Source organism: Brachionichthys hirsutus, unplaced genomic scaffold (assembly GCF_040956055.1).
Source record: "Brachionichthys hirsutus isolate HB-005 unplaced genomic scaffold, CSIRO-AGI_Bhir_v1 contig_200, whole genome shotgun sequence".
Lineage (NCBI taxonomy): Eukaryota > Metazoa > Chordata > Actinopteri > Lophiiformes > Brachionichthyidae > Brachionichthys > Brachionichthys hirsutus.
In genome coordinates, this window is record NW_027180317.1 from 118,414 (window position 1) to 142,290 (window position 23,877).

At 41.1% G+C, this 23,877-nt stretch overlaps 2 protein-coding genes across 2 annotated transcripts; both read left to right on the forward strand.

Moving 5' to 3' along the window:
• Positions 1-2,571: 2,571 nt before the first annotated feature.
• On the forward strand, positions 2,572-10,003 carry LOC137912592 (AP-3 complex subunit sigma-2). Its single transcript, XM_068756730.1, has 6 exons — positions 2,572-2,685; positions 3,842-3,933; positions 4,421-4,532; positions 5,574-5,645; positions 6,989-7,096; positions 9,046-10,003. The coding sequence occupies exons 1-6, from the start codon at positions 2,617-2,619 to the stop codon at positions 9,169-9,171; spliced, it is 579 nt and encodes a 192-aa protein (XP_068612831.1). The 5' UTR covers positions 2,572-2,616; the 3' UTR covers positions 9,172-10,003.
• Positions 10,004-13,033: 3,030 nt separating this feature from the next.
• LOC137912603 (aminopeptidase N-like) lies at positions 13,034-21,524 on the forward strand. The gene is made up of 20 exons (XM_068756741.1): positions 13,034-13,644; positions 13,796-13,938; positions 14,233-14,372; positions 15,093-15,219; positions 15,784-15,938; positions 16,352-16,465; positions 16,566-16,709; positions 17,031-17,096; positions 17,226-17,291; positions 17,413-17,588; positions 18,115-18,191; positions 18,290-18,423; positions 18,689-18,744; positions 18,833-18,980; positions 19,077-19,168; positions 19,321-19,431; positions 19,797-19,964; positions 20,690-20,830; positions 21,186-21,267; positions 21,372-21,524. Exons 1-20 carry the CDS (start codon positions 13,034-13,036, stop codon positions 21,522-21,524), a joined length of 2,904 nt encoding a protein of 967 aa, XP_068612842.1.
• The last annotated feature ends 2,353 nt before the right edge of the window (positions 21,525-23,877 follow it).

Genomic DNA, 23,877 nt, shown 5'->3' on the forward strand with positions numbered 1-23,877 from the left:
AACACTAAACATAATTTTTTTCTATGCATCTCTTGTTCTCTAGAAGGCTGCACCAGATATACTGAAGGTTCTGTCATCCTGACAGTTTTGATGCTTTGTCTGATTTTTCTTTATTTCTTTTTTCTTTTAACCCTAGGCTTTGTTTAGTTTGCTAAGATTGAAACAATTCTTAAGACTTAGGAGAAAATGAACATCATATTACAGCCTTGAGCTTCATAGATATGGAGAAAAGTTGCATTTGCACATGTCATATATGGGCGTTTTACACATTGTCACATGACTTTAAACTTTTCTTTGTTTGAGACCTAGACAGGTACAATTGCAATTATTGCTTTATGTCTTAACCCTGTGCTCAAAAAAATAGTTCAATCAGCATCCTTTGATGCTCTGAGAGAATCACAGTAAACAAAACCATCCATAGAACCCCCCTGATGGTTTTGATTATCCCTGTAATTACAGGCTGCTTTTATCACATTACAGACTAGAGCACAGAAGCATTATTTGAACGCCGCACATTACCTCATCTCTGGCAGACAGCATTTGGGCATCCGTCACAATCCAACAATTAGCACTGAGAGGAAAAAAAAATTCACATTACAAATGAAGTGAATATCAGTGGCCACCCAAGAGTCCACATACAGTGAGTCACCCACAAACAAGTGCTCACTGTACCAACCTGACCTCCCTGTTCCAGAGAATGTTGTGCCTGTCCACTTGCATTTGTTAAGTCCCTATTAAAGTCCCCATGAAGGCAGCCGACGGGCCCACCTACCTCGACTGTCCTGGTGGAATCCATTCTCACACTGCACTCATGTGGAAATAAGCCTGTTTACCACCAACCGGTCACACATGCTAATGAGCGTCTGTTTGTTTTCCACCGTGCTCATGCAGGAGGAAGGGAATTTAGAGAGAAAATAATAGGTGATATGCAGACAACAGCCCAGGTGGCTGTGCAGCACTAATGACGAGAATTACCGGTAATGGACATGGAATCAGAGCGGGAAATGTGGCCTGACATTTTGATGTTGCTGAGTCGATCACAATACAGGATGTCAGTTGGCCTGTTTTGAAAATTAGTTCTTGGGTTGTTGCTCAAGAGACCCCAGATATACTGACAGCAGACCACACAGCAGCAAGCTTACGTTTGATGAAACAACAACTGACAAGTTGGGCATGAAAGAGTTGTTTATATGATCATACAGTGATCTGGGATTAGAAAACCTATTTGTATTTTCCCCCTTTCAAAAGTATGCAACTACAATTGAATTATACAGATGCCAATTTTTATTACGTTAAGAAATAATTAGCTTATATAAATACATTTTTACTGTTATTAAATTATGCACGTGTGGTTTTTGGGAACCACCCCTACAGTGCATCATATAAACTTAAAATTCTGCATTGACATGCTGTTAATGATAAATTCACATTAATTATTTTTGCTGTACTTCCTGACAATTTGTCAAAGTAGGAAAACCAGAGGTGTCAATAATATCACAGGACTGCTGTGTTCTATAGTGCCGACGATCCAGTATGCTGCATGTATGTCACAGTAAATCATCTGATAATTCACGTGTGATTTTTCCACTGTGCATATCAAGTAGTGTTTATTGAAAAAATAATTGTGAAATAATATGACATTTTTATGTCAGCGGGCAGAAGGTTAGGACTCCCGTAGTAATTTCTACTGTATTGAATACAGCTCCTCTGAGATTTCAAGGCAGCCTGAAGGTGCGAACAGGCGTTGAGCAACACATGGTGCCTCAGATGCTGGTGTACTAATATAGAAACATTGTGTCAGATATTAAATAAAAGACAAAAAGAGAAACAGACTCATCATTGTAGACATTTGTGGGATATGGACTTTATGATGCTACACATTTCATCTTTAACAAAGTGACACAAACCCCAGGTTGTCTGAGACCCTCTATTTATTATGCTTTCCAAAATAAAGACAGAATAAAGAAAGATGTTTTTTAAACAAATGGTACACATTACAGACAATGCACTGCCTGTGTTCTATGAGATTGATTTGAGGGAATTTGTCACAATTTATGTTACAAATTTTCACGTATATCCAGCCACATTTCTGCCCAACACAGTATTTTAAAACAACTTTTTGCCATTTAACGTTGTTAATTACCACCCCAGTTTTGAGCTCTCTTCTGGTTTTGATCTTATCGGTACATTTATTTTGAGAAAGCAGCATCTCAGATCATTTATGGTGATCCTGGGTGTTGGCGTCTTACAATATCAGTCACCAAAACTGAATGGTCAGAAACCGAGACGAAGGCTTTAAATTCCACATCACTGTGTGTCAATTTCTTTCAACACGTATCCTGAAATCAATACATGACGTTCACCCGCATTCTACTGGAAGACTGATCGTAATCAGTTTGTGAACACACGTGATTGAACTCGATGACCCTTCCGGAACTACGATTGGGAAGTGTTTGTTCAGGGTCGGCTACTCGGTGTGGCAACACAACCGGATGTAAACTTGAGACATCCGGCAGCTGGAAGAACGAGAAGCGCAGCGCTAAAGCCACTAAACAGACAGTCTCGATATTTTAATCATTACGTCACACTGCGACTTGATAAGCCCAAGAAGTAGACATGATTAAAGCCATCTTGATATTTAACAACCACGGAAAGCCGAGGCTGATCAGATTTTATCAGTATTTTGTAAGTACTTTTGCTATTTGATTATTAACATTCGCTATCCCTGTGATCTTTTCTTTTTAGCTAGCTGTGTTGGATGTTTGTTGCTAATAATTATCCTTTAACTGTTAAGTCATCAAGAACAAGACAAGTGCGTTGTCTATCGTGTGTGGCAGCGGCCTAGTTCCAACTCAAGAGTTAGTTGTTGCTCGTTTTGAGTGATTGTAGCGTAAGAGGAGCGATCCAGATAGTGTTTTATTTCATCTTCCTCCCAGTTCAGGTAAAAAGGCATTTGTTAAGACCGCATATAATCCTATGCAGTATAAACCAGACTAGAGCTAGTTAGGGTTAAACATTACCTTCGCAATATTCCATACCTGTCTTTTTATCTTCAGACTGCAGACACAAACCGTTTAGGCCTTTCAGAATCCATCAATTCATCCATTTTCTTGTAGACGAAACAATTACAATTGTCTGCTCTGTGGGTCATGGGTCTGCTGGAGCCTATCCCAGGTCAAACAACATGTATGCTCACACACACACCTTCGGACAATTTGTTGTCGACCAATTCACCTAAGCAGCTTGTTATTGGAGGCGGGAGGAAGCCGAAGAAACCACGCAGACTCGGGAAGAACATAGAAACGCCTCACAGAGAGGAATCGAACACGGAACCTCCTTCCTGGGTGCTACAGCACTGCACACTGCACCTCTTTGCTGCCCAATCTGAGCACAAGGAGTCAGAATCATAACAACCTGATTCTATTACATTTCTGTCTAGTGAGATACGTCTGCGTGAGATCTCTAACATTATTACTGTTTGTTGGTTTAAATGCATTAAGTACAGGTGGGTTGTTATGCTTTGTGACTGTCAGAAATCTTTATTTCTTCATTTTAATTTCACTTATCAAGGATCTTATCAATCGGATCTAAAAATGAGTGAGGTGTGTCTGTTATGTCGCTCACCTGTGAGAGTTTCAGAATGCATGAAAGGAAAAAATACTTGATAAATGTGAGACATGTTTACAGCTCATGGTCTCAAAAGGTTCCTGTGCAATTTGCATGCTATTGTATTTTTCTCTATCAACTACCGGTAGCTAAAAGCAACACTGACTGTACTAAATAATGGTTTGGTGTCTGTAGAGTCTACATCTCCTAGAATTGTTGACGTGTTTTCCTGCAGGCGGAGGACATGCAGCAGCAGATAATTCGGGAGACGTTTCACTTGGTATCTAAAAGAGATGACAATGTCTGCAACTTCCTGGAGGGTGGGAGGCAAGTAAAACTTTTTGCTCTGATTGTATGAATAACACACGAGTAGTATTGATCTTGGGAGGGGAATTCTATCCCTGAGGAGCAGTGGGCAGCTAGGCACTTGGGAAGTAAGCTGGGATTAAGTATCGTGATCAAGGGTACATCGGCAGGTAGCCTGGGGCTGTGGATGAACAGCAGAGAATAAATATGTTTTTGGTGGCATGAATTACTCCATTAATTTCATGTTGACAAAGACGTATTAGTGCTATGAGCTTTCTGTAAGCCACTGTGAGCCACTTTTCTCAATTTGGTGAAGTCACCCATCAGCAGCTGCCTTCAGAAGCAGCATCACGTATTTGACCAATAGAGGGAGGCAAAGTCCCAGAAATTAACTTCATAGCATGTAGTCATTTATTTGTCAAATTTAATCTAACTCATTTGAAAACACGACACAAAGCCAGACCTGCGTTTTCCTCTAAATGAACCTTTTTTTTCCCCCTGCTTACAGTCTTATAGGTGGCTCAGACTACAAGCTGATTTACCGACACTATGCAACTCTTTACTTTGTCTTCTGCGTGGACTCATCTGAGAGTGAACTTGGCATCCTGGACCTCATTCAGGTCAGTTTTATTTTTTCTACTGCTTTATTTACATTTCTGATTTGTAAAACAATATTTCCTCTTTTCCACAACAACCCTCTGTTCACGCGATGGTCTAGCCTCGGAAGAAGACACCTTTTCTTTCCTTTGACGTAATGAAAAACATTCTTTCCATTACATTATGCGCTATTCAATTATTAATTTGTTGGGGAAAGCTTTTAAGATTTGTCTTCTTTTAATGCATTGCCTCCTTACTGCTTCATGTCAGCACTGCTGATCTGAGAACTGAAACCTGCTCTGCTGTGGAAAACGTTCTAAATGAAGCAGATACAGATAAGAACTCATAAAATGTGAAACAAGGAAACACTGACATCATGGATGCTGGCCATACAGGCAGATAAAATGAAGTTATCTCTGGGAGAGCTGATACGTCCTTTTTAATCTGAACATTGTGCATGTGGGGACATTTTGTTGTACTTGTACTTTTGGCAGCTCATGAGAAACATAACTCATCCTCACACAAAATAGTTAGTTGCCTTAAAATGTTAAGCAACATCAGCTTTATGTAGCAAGCGAGTCGGCATGCTCAGTTCTTCCGCTCAGCACCGACGTCAGGTCTTACCAGCAGTAAAGGAGAATTGTGGTACGCAAAAACGAGCACATGCTTGGTGATAAAGATTGAATATTACTCTGAAGTACTTGGTACGGTTTCACAAATATGTCCCTAACACTCCTTTTGTCTGCATGAAACCCAAATGCTTGCGTTGATCCAACTTTATCACCTCATCCTTATTGTAGTCAATACTATAGTCCAAAGTCGGTCACCAGTTTTTCATGTATGTATAAAGCTTAAGTCAAACAAACCACTGACTATTAGCAGGTTTTCGTCGTCATCATCTTTCGTCACTTATCTCATAAGAACTGTTTAGACAGCTTCTTGACTAAATTCCAGCATTTGTTATGTCCTCAAAGTTCATCGTTCGTCTTAATCTCCAAAATGCTTCCCATGGACATTTATTTGACAAATGTCACAATTAATCGTCCCAATCCTGTCCATTGCAGGTGTTTGTGGAAACGCTTGATAAATGCTTTGAAAACGTCTGTGAACTGGACCTCATATTCCACATGGACAAGGTGGGTGCAGACTGGTTAGAACCTTTTCTGTTTGTTCCAATCAATTGTTTCAAGTTTTCTGTCTTGATGCTGAATGTATGCTTTAACTGTATTTGAACTCCAAACTGTTTGTCTTAAGTGATAAATAAAGTTGTGGTGAGCAGAGTTTTATGTTTAGGGATGGAGAGAACTTTATGAATGAGCTGCACATTGACGGCCCTTTTCCGGTGATCCTGCTGCCTTTCAGGAACATCTGCATTCCCGTTATGTGTCTCTTCTGTCTGTGTCCTGTGAACAACATTTGTAACTTCGACTGCCTATCATACATGGCGCCAGTCCTGAACGTGGCTGACAAATTCCACAGAGCTGAAATACTTCATTTACTTTTTAGCCTCTGGAGTGAAATCTACACCGTTGGAGGGATGTATTTAGTTTGGAATGTATTCAAGGAATGATGGAGACAAGAAGTTTCTCCTCTAGGGGCTTTTGTAGGATAATTAATTTAGAAAAAGGTTTTTAGCTCTGTCGGTTTCAGGCTCCAACAAGGTCTCCTGAGCTGGAGCTGGAAGCATTGCTGGAAACTAATCGGGGCATCTACGGCCATCTTGATTGAATTTTCTCAGCAGGAAATCGATTTCATGTGGTGCAGCGGGGCTTGGCCTGAGGAATGTTCCAAGATGAACCGTGGAAATATTTCTACTAGACCGAAAACCCTTCACTCTGAGGATGCTCCACGAGTGCAACAAAACTGAACACATAACAAAATTTAATTTTTACACAGAGATTTAAAATAGATTTACACGGACATGAGAGATTTAGGCAATTTAATTCTTCTCATTTCTTTGTTTTACTTCATGCAGCAATTGCTGCTATATTCCCCCCCCCCCCCCCCCTTAAAAAGAACATTTAAGAATACAGCGTTATGAATGGAAAAGTACACAAAGTAGGGTTGCAACAGAAGAGAGACTCATGATTCTCACAATAATTTACAAATCTAAACTTAAGAGAGAAGTAGAAAGTGTTGCCCAGTGGGTCCTAAGAGCTGTCCTCCAGAGAGGACTGCTCTTTGTGACTTGTGTCTCGACTGTAATGAACACAGCTAGAGAAGACATCATTTCAAAAATGCATCACGAAACTTCCCACTGCCTCAGACAATGAACTCTGATCACAATTGGTGTTTTTTATAATCCATCTTTTTTTAATTGTATGTATGTATTATTACGTTTTCTCTCTGACACAATTGTCTAGCATTGAGTAGTGTCCTCTGAATGTTCATTGGCTGCAGTCAGGCCTAAACTGACTGAACTTACCAAATACTGGTGTATGTGTACTTGACTATATCAGCTGCTGTTTTGTGTTTGTAGGTCCATTATATCCTGCAGGAGGTGGTGATGGGTGGCATGGTGCTGGAGACCAACATGAATGAGATCGTAGCACAGGTCGAAGTGCAGAACCGCATGGAGAAGTCGGAGGTTAGTCTAGTGGGCACATTTAAAGGCCATGCCATTGTTTTTGCGTGTTTTGGGCCGTAGAGTGATTTGTGTGAATGCGCCGTTGGTGTGGATCATCGTGTGTGTGTGTGTGTGTGTGTACACGCCATAGATTCTCAAATGGATGAATGTGTTTATTTTCCTTCCCATGCAGCTGCACCGGTCACCATTCGTTTTGTAATTAAAGTCAGAAAGTTTACGTGAGAGGTCATCCATCACATATACAAAAAACTTTCAAAACAGGTTGGTGTCATCATTAGACACATCATTAGATAATTATTAACTGTTAGGAACTTTACAAAGAAACACTCTGCTGTTGCGATGCCAATTTTCTTATGGCTCACAATCACTCAGTGAACACAGGTAACCCCCCCCGTGCAGCTCCCACGCACCACCTTGTGACATTTGACACGTGTCCTTTTTTCTTACAATGTATCCTCCTTTCAAAACAGGTTGGTGTCATCATTAGACCTTAACAATGATAATTATTAACTATTATGAAATTTACAAAATGCTGTAAAATGTTGGCCAGCCAACTGAAGACGCTCTGCTGTTGCGATGCCAATTTGCTTTGCTTATTTGCGTGATGCCGGATTTGAGATAAAAATGCTGTGCAATCCCGCACGATGCGGGACGACTGGTCACCGTCCATCAGAGTCTTCCTCACCAAGGCTCTGAAGCAAGGCTAAAGCCTCCATAACTTTCGTTTTATTTCTACTTGTCATTTTCGTCTCTTTTGGGTTAAGAGTGAAGCTATAACGAGGTTTTAGCTTCACAGAGCCTAAAAAACAAACAGACAATAGAGCAGGAGAAAGAGCAGGACTATGTAGCAAAGGGTGACACGTGACGCCCTGTAAAACGCACGCAGTCAATCTGACTGCTATGGTCAGTCGAGGTAGTATAAAACAATGTTATAATAATATATACACACATTTAGGAAAAGTCAGGATCCCATTGGTACATAGTTTTTTTTTTTTAATCCAAGTTATAACGTTGCAAATTTTGAAAGCAGTCAAAATGACTACCTTGGTCGTTCTAGTGTTAAAGAATTGCATCTCCTTTTCACTCTGGCGTGCTGAGATGACCTCACTGCCCGTTTGTCTTGTAATTATTATAAAGGGTCAACATCAGCAGCACGTCGCATCATAAGCGCGTCTTCCCTCCTTATCGGCCACGCCGCTTTGTTCGCTCAAACACCTGTGGCGGCGGCGCATGAGGACGGCCGTCGATTAGACGCACGTGACTCATCGTTAGCTGCAGCAGCCGGTCACCGGTCACTCACTGGCTCACATTGAAAAGTAGCACAGGATGAATTTTTACGTGCTTCTTTTATTTTCAATTCAGGTTGGATTTTGTTTTTGTGCGCTGCGCATCAGCTGTGCGCTCACAACAGCCTCTCTGGCACCAACAACCATACCGTATCCCAAGTCACCATTCTCCTCCATTCTGATGCTCAGTTTGGACGGCAGCTTGATAGTCTTGACCTTGAATCTTGAATCTTGAATCTTGTTTACGGGCCTAAACAGCAGGGCATTGAGTTGCTGCCACGTGATTGGTTGATTCCAAATATGCTTTTGCAAGCAGGTGAGCGATAAAGTGGCCGATGAGCATATTCTCTTTTCTGCATGAGTGGGTTTCGAGAATTCATGTCTGTACAATAAATATGACGCAGGTCTGGACTGAAGTTTCTACAAAAGTGAAAAAGCACATTTTCCAAAATGTTTAATCCTGTTAAAGTCGAGCAGTCAAATGTGTGTTACATGTCTTGTTTAGACATTTTTTGAGAAAATAGAACACGCAATGTACTATGGAACGAGGCGAGGTCTTAATTTCATGACATGCTTTCGAAACTCTGCATTGTTCTTAAACGCCTTCTTTCTTAAGATAAAGACAAAAACAAAGGTTTCTTCCATGTTCTTTTATTTTGACAGGGAGGGCTATCGGCGGCCCCCGCTCGCGCCGTCTCTGCCGTGAAGAACATGAACCTGCCTGAGATTCCCCGCAACATCAACATCGGAGACATCAACATCAAAGTGCCGAGCCTCTCCCCATTCTGAGGAGCATTCCAGCGGAGCAGGGCTGGTGTGCTACTGGTGCAGCGCCCCTTCACTCGCTTCTGTTTTTAACTTGGAGAAAACCTTTTTAGACGTCCATCTTGGAGCCGCAAAAGCTCGCTCTCTTCTCATCTTTTCACATGAACAGGAGCTCAGCTGTGACCTGTTTTAGAGTTCTGCTTGTGAACGATGTAGAGATGACTAAAGTTGAAAGATTTGCACAATAATGTAAAGTAAATTCTGTAAAGCATCAGTGGGAATATTTACATCTGTGTGTATTATGCTCCTCTTGCCGTCTTTTCTTTCCAAGTTGATTTCCAGCTTTTTCCAAAAGAAAAACAATCCGTCATTCCGGTGACTGTTTCTGTCCAACACCTCTGACTTTCCTTCAGAGTTTGACTCGTCCAAGGTTTGAAAACGCTTCCTGGCCACGGAGCTTTCTCCTTTGGCATCTGCATTAGGTCACAATTATTCAAACTACTCTGGGTCCCGTGTTCCCAGTGTGTGTCCGTATAGTCTGGGCTTCGACTCGCTTTTCTTTTTCTTTCTCTGATAAATCATGCCTGGGATCGCTGTAGCCTTTTGGGTGATACTGTTCTCCTGAGTGCAGGAATGGTCCCATTCAACAAATGTTAAAGATGTTCGAGCCATTTTAATGTGCTGTGACGGTATCTTGCTTCTTGCAACACTCAGTTTGAGAGGCTCTTGTTTTCCTTTTCGTGTCTTTATTTGTTTGTGTAAAGTATTTTTGTGTCTTACTTGGTGTTTTGTAGTAACGTGTGATAGGATTTGGTTAAGCCATACGCTGCTCGGGGGTTTTCCATGAAGTCTGTTGATTTCCTCAAGGAAATATGTTTCAAAAACATTCCTAAATGAAATAAAATCAAATCTCCTGACGTTGCCTTTTTTGTCTAGCAGCTCAAATCAGCTGATATCTTTCCTCCTCATAAGTAGTTTGGTTGTGACCACCCAGCTCTTTCTGCTCTGCCACAATGGGGTTGCAGCCTTGTTGATAAACCCACATTCTTTCAAGCCCCGTCCTTTCCAATTTAAATATTTCTTTTTTAAAATATTTTTTAGGGAAGGTAGTCAAGGCAATTGTTCCCTCCCTACATCCCCAGAAAAACCTGTGGTGAGTATTTCCACCTCCCAACTCCGCCCTCACAGATGCAGCCGATGTTTCAGATCGGCCAGGATCATTCCAGCTCAACTTCTGCATCTCATTCAGACTAAAATCTGAGCTTGCTGATGACATCCAGCTGCCCAAGTTCTGGTATGTACAGTTTCCATCACGTTTGACACTTTTATCAAACATGCTGCATGGCGGAGTCTCTTCTTTTGTGTGGTTTCCTACAAAACAAAAGGATTTATAATGTCCAACAGCAAAGACCGTATATTGGCTCTACAGCATGTCTAGCTTTTCTATCGGAGATGATTACTCAGATGTCATCTGTGTCAAAATTGTACTTCCATGACAGTTTGCAAACTGATTAAAAATGCACTATAGACAGAATAAACCCTCTGAAATACAGTTCATGCAAAGTTAGCAGTGCAATAAGTAACACATTTTCAATTCTTGTTGCTTTAACCAGGAGATCATTCATGAGGCCTCGGAGTGACTTCTTGGCTCTTGTGTAGATTTAATGCTTGTCTGTCATCATGAGTGTGTTTCTGGTTCTGGCTCTTTGGCTTGTAATTTCTGCACTTCCTTCAGCTGGCTAAAACTAGAGTATTCAGGATGGCGCTGACACCACACAGAGCGGATGGTAAAGGTAAAGTCATTATGTACAGGTAGAATAACTCAAAAGTTCATTCATCTTCTGAACCGCTTTGTCCGTTACCGGGTCTGGACAGAGGCATGGTACACCCTGGACAGGCCGCCAGTTCATCGAAGACAGATGATCCTTCACACACACACACACACACACTTATGGACAATTTAGTGTAACAAATTAACCTAATGTGCATGTTTTGGTGGGAGGAAGCCAGAGAACCCGCGCAGACACGGGGAGAACATGCAAACTCCTCACAGAAAGGCCGCAAGTTGGATTCAAACTGTGACCTTGATGTGAGGCAACAGTGCTTACCACTGCGCCACCGTGCTGCCGTAACCCAAACATTTGTGTGGACAAATTCTGAAATAAGGATAAATTATATGTGTGCATTTATAATGAATATTCCCATTTGCAACATTTTCAAAATTGTTTTAGATCAGTTCAGATTAGTTGGTAATGACGTGTGGATTGGAAAACACTTTTGAACGTTGGTGTGTTTAAGATTTAACTAAATCCCACAAACTGTGTGGCACCTCATGGCAGAGGCTCAGCTTGTGCCTTGTGGTGTGTTTGCAAAGTGGACCCAAGTGCAAGACAAGGACACAGAGGTGAGGCGAAGCTTTATGAGCTTCTATTGGAAGGCGTTGTGGAATGAAGGTGTGAAGACTGACCGGGTTAGGGGCAGCGCCGCCGGCTGGGCAGGTCGGTGTGAGGTCATACCAAAGCACACAGAAAAAGACAGCAGTAGGAAGCAACTCCAGGACTAGTTCTGAGGATAACTACGCACAGCTGAGAATATACAGGGGTTTCCATGTTTTGGATGAAAAGCGCTGGCAGCTGGATTCATCCATGCGTCATGAACCCTTGCATATAATAGGAATTGTCTGTAATTCATTGAAAGATGTAAACTTTATTGTCCTCTCCTGTGACTTCTATTGCTCTCAGGCCATATTTGCTCCTCCCAATGACGATATGGGGTTGACGGAAGCGTCCAATGAGGTATCTACATTGCTGTACCCTGACAGCATCAATGTAGACTCCTTTGTTTGGTCTCATAACCCACTTTCACTCCAGTGTGATGGTCTGGGATGTCACTTAATGTGGCGGTGCCTCCCGTAGGGTGGGGGGGTGGCAAGCATGGAGGATAATTAGTTTTCTTTTGTTGGTGCGTGAAGGATTCATTGAACTTTTCATCTTTGGAGTCTTTTTTCAATAAAATGGTAGAAAATCATGAGAAAATGTGTCTTATAGAAGCTAGAGCTCACGACACATATGTACAACATAGGTGGAGAAAAAAAGGGGGGAATGGGGGCAAGTTAAGGGGGATGGGGATTGATTCGGAGAGAGTCGTGGTGACTATGTCTGTTTCTGCCCCCCTGAAAGGTGAATTTTCAGGGCTGTTTTAAAGGAGGCCAAAGAGGTGCATGTTTTGAGGGCAGGAGTCAAGCAGTTCCACCCTTGGGTGGCAGTATTGTAAAAAGTGGTGCGTTTTAACCATCTACAAGTGATTTTTGTTTAAAAAAATAAATGACATACACACAAGAATTAAGACAATTGAAAAATGTGTTACAAGGAAATATACTGCAGGACAAAAGCCTGCAAATGTAGCAAAGAAAGACAGACCTTCACTAAAAAATTCTGGTTACAATTAAATCCATAATTAGTTCATGATCACAAAAGTGCTCCGTGAGCTTTGCTGGATCCGTTCTGGACAGCCAAAACAATATACGGTACAATTAGCAAATATTATTGGTGCCACATAATGGAAATTGTGTGTTTTAGCAAATTAAATTAAATTACTGTGATGTAACAATGAATTCACTTTAAAAAGTACTGAAATTGTTTCCCCTTGTCACAATAAAACTTAAACTCTAAGCCAATATTTAGTGAGTCTGTTACTTAACCTGTACATATTTAGGAGCTGCAGAGTGACCGACCAAAGTCTTCCTATCTGTTTCGTTTCTCTTTAGGTGCTATGAAGATGTGTTTTTTGCCACATTAATAGCTCAACCATCAACTGGGAAGGGAGCAGCCCTGCTGTCCTGGACAAACACAGACTCAGACCCCACAGTGATCTAGTTCCAGTGGACATGGGAAAAGTCTACTATCTCAGCAAAAATGTGGTCATTGGCCTGCTTGTATTGACGACCATTTCTCTGGCTACAATTATAGGTCTGTCCATTGCTTATGACAAAGAAAAATCCAAGGATCGAGACAAGCCTGGGGGTGGGGCACCGGACAGCACCACTACCATGCACACTACCATGCCTACACCTGGCTCCATCCAGAAGGAGCCGTGGGACCTTTACAGGCTTCCAGACTCCCTTGTTCCCGTCTTTTACAATGTGACCCTGTGGCCTCGGCTGAAGTCCAACGCGGACGGCCTCTTTATCTTCACTGGGCATTCGTCGGTGGTCTTCAAATGTGTGAAGGAAACAGACCTAATTATCATCCACTGCAACAAGTTGAACCTCACCAACCTATACGGGCACCATGCTTATCTTAGGGGTCTGGGTGAAGCCGCTGCACCCCCTATACGAAAGGCTTGGCTTGTTGTGAAGACAGAGTATTTGGCTATTCAGCTCGGCAGCCCACTAGCTGTTGGAGCGTCATATGAACTACACACTGCATTTCAGGGGGAGCTGGCAGATGACCTGGAGGGCTTCTACAGGAGTGAATACTTTGAGGATGGCGTGAAGAAGTAAGCAATGACGTAATAAATAAAAGTAAGGCATAAATAGGTGTGCACTGTCATTGTGGTCTTGCTACTTGGAGGTCATTTCCCTGACTGGAGTTCATTTTGCATGGTTGATGTTCATTTTGTGCTAATGTTTAACATGAACACTTCGCAGAGTTGTTGCTGTCTCACAGATGGAAGCAACATATGCCAGGAAAGCCTTCCCCTGTTTTGACGAGCCAGCAATGAAAGCTATCTTCTATGTCACCATCATACATGACAGAACCACAGTGGCCCTGTCCAACGGCAGGGAAATTGGTTTGTTCTTGAAACACATAAATTCGCTCCTATCAAACTTTTTTTTATCTCTAAGTTTCCATCCCTCCTTATGGAATGTGGGATAAAGTAAAACTTATATGATCAACAACAGGATGAGCTATTTCAATTTTTGACTCCATGTTTGACTGGTTTGAATTTAAAAAAGATTTTTGTGAAAAAAATTGTGTTAAGTAACAGATGGGTCCACTGTAAAAAAAAAAAAAAAAAGATATATAACCTACTTCCTTTTAATATTCCGAGTGTCAACCTGTACCTCTTCGCCTTTCTGGACAGACACAACAAATGATGTCATTGACGGCGTTCCTGTCAGACTGACTGCATTTGAGGGCACGCAGAGAATGTCCACGTATCTGCTGGCATTCATCGTCTGTGATTTTGTTTATATTCAATCAACCCAAAACAACAGTTTGTTGGTAAGAAACGTTTGTTCCCTCTGTCTGTAAACATACCAATATAGTCAGCTTACAGTTGAATTAAGATAAAAGCTCAAAATTAGTTCAAATAACCTGTATAAAAAAACAGGTCAGAGTCAAGAATTGTTCCCGTTCTGATGTACGTTTTAGGAATATTGATCATGATCAAACGTGCAGAATTGGGTTTCCAGGAGTTAGTACGTTTTTACTGCACAGGTAGACGACTTAACTTGTGAGTCACCAAAATTAACATTTTCCATTGTGCATCTGTTGGGTGGCAGAAGTTTAATTGTCTAAAAAACCTATAGTGGTTCCACGCATATAAAACAGTTTCTTTTCACACTCCCCAGAAAAGAATCTCCATTTTGAAACAGCTTACAAAGCAGACGATGTGTTACCACCAGCTGTAAGCAAAAAATGATTATGTAACAAGGCATACATTTTTTGACACTCCAAAATTCCAGCAGTGAAATGGCTATTTGTGCAATAGTAAAAGCTGTTGTTTTGATGGGAAACGCTGGTGTAGCCACTTTAACAGCAGCAATAGAGAATGTCTTTGAAAATAAGCACCAAGTTCACCGAGGCAAAAGAGAAAACAGGGTTGAACTGACTAGATAGTAAAAATAAAAGCTTCCATGATTATCCACATATATTTAACAATGTTTACTTATCCACGTTCATACTACTTCTAGAATCAATCTGAAGTAAAATTCTTTGCAGGTCCGAATCTGGGCTCGAAGGAAAGCCATAGATGACGGGCACGGTGATTACGCTCTGAGTGTCACAGGGCCAATCCTTCACTTCTATGAACATTACTACAACGTAGCATATCCTCTCTCCAAGTCAGGTACATTCACTCTGTATCCGCATAATTAGAGAAAATGTTATCCTGAGAGCATGGCTATAGTTCCTACTTTGTTGGGTTCCGCTCAAGGTTTCTGCCTGTTGAAAGCATTTTTCCTCATTGCTGTCTCCAAGTGCTTTCTCATTGGGGATTGTTGGTATAATGTACACCTGTAAGTTTTGGAAAGTGCCTCGTGATAATGTTTATGTTTTTTTTTAATTATATATAATATGGTGCTATGCAAATAGAATGGACTTAATTTAGAATGTTGTCATGCTAGCATTTGCTATTTAGCAAAAACCAATGCGGACAAAAATCATAAATTTAGCAATAAGCCTCATTAAAATTTGTTTATGGTGTTATTTACATAGCTAATTAGATAAATACAGTACCTACGTCGATGGGTTAAAAGATTCCACTTGTAAATTACTCATGACTAAAATACAAACCTCATGTCTTTCCTCACCATCGTTTTAAGTAATTTACACCAAATGGACAACCAAACATTGACTTGACTGCTTCAGTTCTTTAAAGACACGTCTGATTTACCATGAATGTCCTCACCAGATCAGATCGCTCTGCCAGACTTCAATGCTGGGGCCATGGAGAACTGGGGCCTGGTGACATACAGAGAAACGGCCCTGCTTTATGACCCCATCTTATCCTCCACTGGAAACAAACAGAGAATTATAGCCATAATCTCCCATGAACTTGCACACATGGTAGGAATATTACTGTCATTACACAAATTTGAATAATGGGGAGAACAAGACTGTAGCGCATGTTCGAATGAAGGGTTCTAATAAGTTCGTATTCAATTTTGAGCACACTCAGCTAGGTCCTCCCTTGGGCATTGAGACGAGTACATGATGTATTTAATCAGCGTACTCCCTTTGCAAAGCGGAAGACAGATAATAAAATATCTAAATCATTTATAGAAACGTGTTTTTAGATGTATTCAAAACTTGACATCAAAAGTGATCTAATACGAACATTTTACAATATCCAGTTCTTTGGTTCTTTTGGATCCTTGAAGCCCCGGCTAAATCATGTATTGGTACTTTATAGATAATGTTTGCCAGAATCTTAACATGCTCTTTCATAACTATCTATCCTTTTTTTGTGTGTTTTTTAGTGGTTTGGCAACTTGGTGACAATGAAATGGTGGAATGACCTGTGGTTGAATGAGGGGTTTGCATCATATGTAGAGTATCTTGGAGCTGACTATGCTGAGCCCACCTGGAACATTGTAAGAGCCACGCTAGAACCGTCATAACCACAGATCAACGACTCCCTCAGACCTACAGATCAGAAGCCATGTGCTACCTCATGTCTCTATTTGGCTGCAGAAAGACCAGATCATACTGTATGACGTGCACAAGGGGTTTGCCGTGGATGCCCTTGCATCTTCCCACCCACTGTCCCGCCGAGAGGAAGAGGTCAATGATTCTGCTCAGATCTCTGGGATGTTCAACGTCATTTCGTACAGCAAGGTCTGTCTGACATACAGCACATGTCGACCTTTATAGGTGACAGTAATATTCTGCATATTATTTTGACTATTACATTAATTTTTTTTTTACTCCATGAAAAATGAACGCAAACGCAATAACTGTGAGTCAGAGTGGATTTAAAATCATTTCGATTCTAGTGGATTCTGTTCATGTAAATTCCATCTGGGAAAGCCATATGAGATCTTTTGGGGGAAGCGAAGGCTTCTTTTTGGTTGGATGCAGACTCTTGTTATATTATAAGATGCTATGGGATGTTGATAAGAAGCAACCAAGCGCTGGTGCTTTCTGTGTTATTTTCAGGGCGCAGCGGTGCTCAGGATGCTCTCAGAGTTCCTCACTGAGCCTGTGTTTGCCAAAGGACTTAGTGTGAGTTGTTCTCACTTGTAATGCCACTGTCTGTGTGTATGAATACGTATTGTACGATGAATTAAACCTATTTTTTAATTATAGTAACAAGGGTGGTGTGTTGACATTTGAACAACTTTATCTTCCCAGTCTTATCTCATCACATTTGCCTTTGAAAACACAGTGTACACGGACCTGTGGGACCACCTCCAACAGGTCAGTGCAGATAACTACAGTCTGTGTGTCGTGCATGGTGCTCATTCATAGATGTGTGTGTGTGTGTGTGTGTGTGTGTGTGCTTCTTCTTAACATTTCTCGGCGCTCTGTTTATTGTCAGGCAGTTGAAAACACACCAGATATACGTATTCCTGACACTGTCCACAACATCATGAACCACTGGACTCTTCAGATGGGCTTTCCACTGGTCACCATTGACACCCGGACCGGATGCGTCACCCAGAATCACTTCCTACTGGATCCAGACGCTGTAGTGGACAGGCCCTCTGAGTTCAAGTAGCAATCAGTTTCACCTTATCCTGAAAGTTCAGTGTAAACGATCAATGCAGAGACTGATTCCTTCAGCTCTTCTGTACTGTAGTTGTAAACAAGCTCTATCAGGCTCTGCAGTGGTGCCTGATGCTAAATGCTAACATTGGGAACCCAACACGCTGACGTTATCACGTGCAATGATTTTCATGTTTAACAGGATGATTTAACGTATTGTTTTGTTTTATAATTGGGGTAGTGCTAGTTTCAAACCGAGCATGCCACCCAAGCTGTCACCATTCGTCCTGATGACATGAGCTTGTTTACCAAATTCCCTAGCAATCCATCCAATAGCTGCCGGGAAAAATGTCATGTGAACCTGGTGGTGCTAGAAGGTATGCAAGAGGGTGTTTAAAGTCAGTAGGTTCGTCCTCTTACGGTCATAAGTACACGTAGCATAGTTAATAATGATCTCATCAATAATCTAGTCAAACCACCGGCGTGACTAAAAACCACTGTCCCGCTTTTTCACTCACTGCCTGTTTCTGCCCAGTTACACCTGGATTGTCCCAATTAAATGGATGAAGACAGGTGTGGAGCAGGAGCAATACTGGCTCCTTCATAAGACAGGTATGGTTACAGCATGCATTGCTGCATATCGAGGGAAGACAATCACTGGTCACAGCATCAGGTGAGTATACCAGTTATCCGTATTCCATATTTTCCAGACATTAACAGTGGGATGAGAGTATCAGGAGAGGAATGGTTGTTGGCGAACACCAATGTATCCGGGTACTTCAGAGTGAACTATGACCCCAGCAACTGGGATCGACTCCTGTCTTTGCTCAACACCAACCATAAGGTCAGCCACAATCCCTCTTCTGCAGAGAGTTTTCATTCGGTGTGTTTACGGTACTCTGAAATGTAGCAGTTTTCGCAAATGATATCCTACATATTGCATTTTCAGTAAGTTTTAAATTTTAAAGTCATTATTCCACTATTAAATGTGGGTTTCTGAAACTACAGACACCAGGATAGTATATGATGCTTGTTTTTACAGACGTTCCGGCTGTTATGTATGTAGTAATACGATTGGAGTTCATGTTTTTGTGTGTCATTTCTTTCAGGCTTTATCAGTCATGAACAGAGCACAGATAATAGACGATGCGTTCAACCTGGCGAGGTGACCAATAATAAAAGTGTAATACATTCCATTCATCAGTGTGTGTTGAACACTGTGGTGTACCCCCCCCCCCTCTCCCTTTGTGTAGAGGCAAAATAATCAATACAACATTGGCATTGAAAACAACCAAGTATCTGTCCAAGGAAAGAGACTACATTCCCTGGGAGACGGCGCTGAGAAACTTTGACTTCTACATCCTCATGTTCGACCGCTCCGAGGTCTATGGCTCCCTACAGGTTAATGCCGCTTCACTATGAATACAAATACTGCTCATCCTGGTTCTGAGAATATAACACCTGGACAAAGAAAATAACTGCCAGTATTTATTGTAGGCATACCTCAGGAAACAAATCCAACCACTCTTTGAGCACTTCAAGACAATAACAGCAAACTGGACCAAAGTACCAGCAGGGCACACCGACCAGTAAGAATTCTTATCGTAGATGTGTTTTTACAACTTACTGGTATCTAATTGAACTCAATTCAATATTAGATTCAGATTCTTAATCTTTCCACCACATATCAGTTGCTGCTGCGTCAGCGTGTGCTATGTTGTTCTGTACGAACCCTCCTCAGGTATAACCAGATAACCGCCGTTGGACTGGCCTGCAGCATGGGTGTGGAGGGTTGCAGGGTGCTGATCGAAAGCTGGTACAGGCAGTGGATGGAAGATCCGCAACGCAACCCGTGAGCACCGACCAGTTCAAGTGTTGTTTTGTGATTTAGGATTGTGTGGAGCCTGTCTTTGTCCCTTTTGTTTGGCTTCATCTGACTAGGATTATTAACTATAAATCATTCTTTACTGGCCATATTTTAAGACCTCAGATGTGGGAGTGTGAGAATAATTATCTTGTTTTAAAAGTTATTTTCTACTTTTTATTTAATTCTTAACCATTTAATTCTTAATTCTAAATTGGAAACAAGTTATTTTCTCTTCAAATTGAGTATATTTCTTGCATTTTTTCTGTTCTTTTTTCCCCCCAGTGTACTTACTCACTATATTTCTCATTCATTTCTTTTATTCTATGGTTGTTTCACTTGATTCTGACCAGGATCCATCCCAACCTGAAAAGCACAGTTTACTGCAGTGCCATAGCCTTTGGCGGTGTGGAGGAGTGGGACTTTGCCTGGATGATGTTCAAGAATGCGACTCTGGCATCCGAAGCGTCCAAGCTCAGGGCGGCCATGGCCTGCACTAAAATACCCTGGCTTTTGAATAGGCATGTTCAGCATCCAAATTTATGGAAGCATCTTCATTCAAGCTTTGTGAATCAGTCACCTGTCTCTGCGTGTGTGTGATAATTTACGGGAACAGTGAGATACTACTGGACAAGTTCTGATCTGTCCTGGTTCATGTTTTGTGTCCTTTTAACGATGCAAATCTGTTTTGTTGATAGACCTGCTGGACTGTTTGTCCAGTAGGTCCATCAACATCCATTCCAGCTGTGTGTTTTTGGCAGCTGAAATCAGATGACTGTAGTCATTGTTTTAGCACAAACTGTTTTGGGGATTAATCCATACAATATGGACTCAGTTTATACAATCATCCTAACATTATCTTCATCTGAACAAACATTCAGTCTCAACTGACTACTATTCCAGTAAATGTAATCTTACTGTATACCAAGAAACATAAAACACTCTTTACATGCTCCAGGTGTTTAAAATCCTAATTTCATCTTCTTTCAGCTGTCTTACACTAAGTTGTCCATAGGTGTGACTGTGTGTGTGTAAGAATGATTGAACTGGCGGCTTGTCCAAGGTGCACCCCGCCTCTCTCGCCCATTGACTGCTGGGATAGGCCTCCAGCATGGCCTACGACCTGGTAACGGGCAAAGCAGTTCAGAAGATGAATGAATGAATGAAATAATATTTCCTAAACAGAAAAAATAGAAAGGAATGAATGAATATTTTTGCTAACCAATCAAAACTTTGATTGGTGCAGATATCTGGAATACACAGTGGACCCAACTAAGATCCGCAAGCAAGACACCACCTCCACCATCCAGCATGTTGCCCAAAATGTTGTGGGGTTGCCGTTGGCCTGGAAATTTGTCAGAGAAAGATGGAGCTACATCTTCCAACAGTAAGATCTCACTCCTTGAATTAATAAGGGGAAGAACATATTTAATACTCTGAATTCAAAGCATTTATTAAATGAGAAGAAAAACTCAAAGTACTGAGAAATTTAGCTTGAAATATGTCTTTCCCAACGCACATTAGTTGTTCTTTTCTGAACAAGAGTGAACTCATAAAATCTTCAGCAATAAAGCATGAGTAATGAGTTATTTTTAAGCCTTCCCATAAAGGTGCAATAAACTTTTCCTTTACTTGGAGGACCTTGTTATTTCAAGGAATTTTATCGGATGAATTATGTTCATGAAGGATAACCAAGTTTGTCCTCTGCTAATCACCGCCGTCATATCAAATTTCTGTTTCAGGTATGGAAAGGGATCATTTTCCGTCTCAAATCTCATCAGTGGAATCACAAAAAGATTCTCTACAGAATTTGAATTGCACGAGGTATGCGGCTCACACGAGCGCAACCACACTGCTCTCCATACTGGTATATACTCAGACACACAAGACAAGGACTGACCCTAAATCTTTTTTTTTTTACTCTGCAGCTTAAGAAATTCAAAGAAGACAACCTCTATCTTGGTTTTGGCTCAGCGACGGGCACCTTGGAGCAGGCTATTGAGACGACCACAGCCAACTTCAAGTGGGTGAAAGAGAACAAAGCCCACGTGCTTGCGTGGCTGACTGAGGAGTCCGCATGAGAAGACCGAAACGACACGCCTTCCCTTTTGTACTACAGTATTAGGATGTATAATGACAAGAATCGTCTGGAACAATAAATGACTACCCCTTGTTGCAAAGTTGCGCAAACACAACTGATATGACTCGGGACATCGGTGGAGATCAATCACAGAGCAAAGAACAAAGGGATGGGTAACAGTGGGTCACGTGTCATTATATAGCAGCACTTTAGCCATGGCTACTAGACAAGCACACCTCTTGTCTGTGATTGTCGCTGAATTAAACATTTTAACGAATAACAATAGCTTTTACTTTCGTAACATTTCTTTCACTTTCAAAATAAAATAATGTAATTATCTTTCTGTCATAGTTCACATAATTTTATTCTTCCTGCTTTGTATTATTTAATGCATTTATATCATAAATCTCGGACATTTATCTACTTGTAGAATGGTTTCAGAGTTCACTGACATTACTTTTACAAGTGGCTGAAACCTGTGAATGTAATTAGCCACCCTGATCCTGATAGGATGTTTGCTTCATACTCCATTTCCATTCAATTGCATATACAGATGTGTTCGTTCTCCCAAATGACTGCTTTGTTAAAAACTGATAATTTCATATTTCTATCAGGTTTCCTGTTCAATCGTTCCTTAGCATTGAAGGACTGTATAATGAGGGTCAGTCCCTCTTCAGTGAATAGACGGAGACATATTAGCGCTTTTTCTACATACATTATCCTGACCGACTTTACACTGAATTGACAATGATACTTGATCATCTGCAGAATAATGAACAGAGGTGTTATAGGGAGTGTTGCTGTAAGACAAACTGTGAAAGTGGTCATGTCCCTGACTTTCTTAGAGAAGGTCTGAAGTGACATCACCCTCAGGAAGTGAGCATAGAGAATGAAAGATGTATGCGTTCAGGAAGGGAGGCTCTAATGACACATCATGTTTGGAATGCATAGGGTTCAGTGGTTTTGAGTTGCTGCTGCGTTTATGACCTTTGTAATTTATGTTGTACCCTCCCTCCCTTCACTTTTTTTTTCTTTGTGTTTCTTGCATTACAGCAGGAAAACTGTGCAGTTTTAGAAATAAAAGTGTATCAAAAAGTGTTGTATGTGTGTTTGTGGCAATAAAATACAATTTGTGCATGTCAGTAAATTACAAAAAATATATATATACATTTGAGAGAAAATCTCAACTTCGCCATGTGGCCGTTTTAAAATGGGATTCAGGTGATTGCAGGTGAAAGGCTACCTCAACATTTGAGATGAAAATAACTACATTTAAGGTGAAACATTCGCTTGAGGGAAGGTGGTAATTTGGTTATTGTGTGTATGCATGTGCTAGTGGCCAGAAAGACAGACCTGTGCAAAAACCCAAAAACAAATGTGTGTCAGAATGAATGCTGGTTCCAATGAGACCAGAACAGTCAGTGTGGGGGATGGGTCCATGAGTTTGAAGTTCTATCTCAAATATTTGTATCCTTTTTCTTGTCAATCTGCAAGATAGACACTAAAATAACGACAATCTGATTAGGAAGGAATCCCCACAGAATTGGGAGAAGCATGTGTCTGATAATTGATTACAATGTGTTTCCAAATGTTGCAAATTGGGACTTTTTTCCACATCATCATTTAAAATTGATACCCTTCTGATCAACATGACATTGCCAAGTCTTCAGTGTAATCATCTCTTGCAGTACCTTTTGACCTCATGATTATTTAACACTACTCCTTTTTTTTTACTCTGCTCACACAGATGCTTCGGTTTTCCTTAATTAATTACATTTGCGAGATGAACCATCTCTTCTTTTCATTCAGTTTGCTGACCAAAAGCCATAAAAAGATATTTCTTTGCTGCCCGAGAACAAACTATGTGTTTCTGTTTCAGCATTGGCTTGGAAGCATTTCTTAAAGCCACAGTTGTTTCGGTCGACCAAAGAAAATGTCGAGTTTGCAACATTTGAGACTAAATAAAAGTTGATCCAGTCCCATAAACATCTCTTTAGCCCATTTCATTATGCAATTCTGGCTTCTTCACTGTCAGAAAGTCAGATCTCTCTCGCTCTCTCTCTCTCTCTCTCACACACTCACACATATGCAGACACATACTATATTTCTTCTGTTACACAATTTACGGCATTGAATAAATAGAGTGAAGACAACCGAGCTTCCAACAAGACTCTTTATTCTGGGCTGTGATGCAGGTAGGGAGTTTAGCGATAGGGAGGATTCCCTCTTATCTCAAGGACTTTTTCAGCTCAGTATCGTACTTTCAGCTGTTTTCCCCCGCCCAGAAGATGAACCATTAACTCTGGGCTGAATCTAACAAGGCAGAGCATGAAAGCAACCACTCTCGTTGCTTC

Bases quoted from the DNA above. Each gene is read 5' to 3' on its own strand.
- LOC137912592 (XM_068756730.1), top strand. From the start codon at position 2,617: ATGATTAAAGCCATCTTGATATTTAACAACCACGGAAAGCCGAGGCTG. The intron at 2,686-3,841 runs GTAAGTACTTTT...GTTTTCCTGCAG, and splicing joins TCAGATTTTATCAGTATTTT to GCGGAGGACATGCAGCAGCA. The intron at 4,533-5,573 runs GTCAGTTTTATT...TGTCCATTGCAG, and splicing joins GCATCCTGGACCTCATTCAG to GTGTTTGTGGAAACGCTTGA.
- LOC137912603 (XM_068756741.1), top strand. From the start codon at position 13,034: ATGGGAAAAGTCTACTATCTCAGCAAAAATGTGGTCATTGGCCTGCTT. The intron at 13,939-14,232 runs GTTTGTTCTTGA...CTTTCTGGACAG, and splicing joins GTCCAACGGCAGGGAAATTG to ACACAACAAATGATGTCATT. The intron at 19,432-19,796 runs GTGAGCACCGAC...GATTCTGACCAG, and splicing joins GAAGATCCGCAACGCAACCC to GATCCATCCCAACCTGAAAA.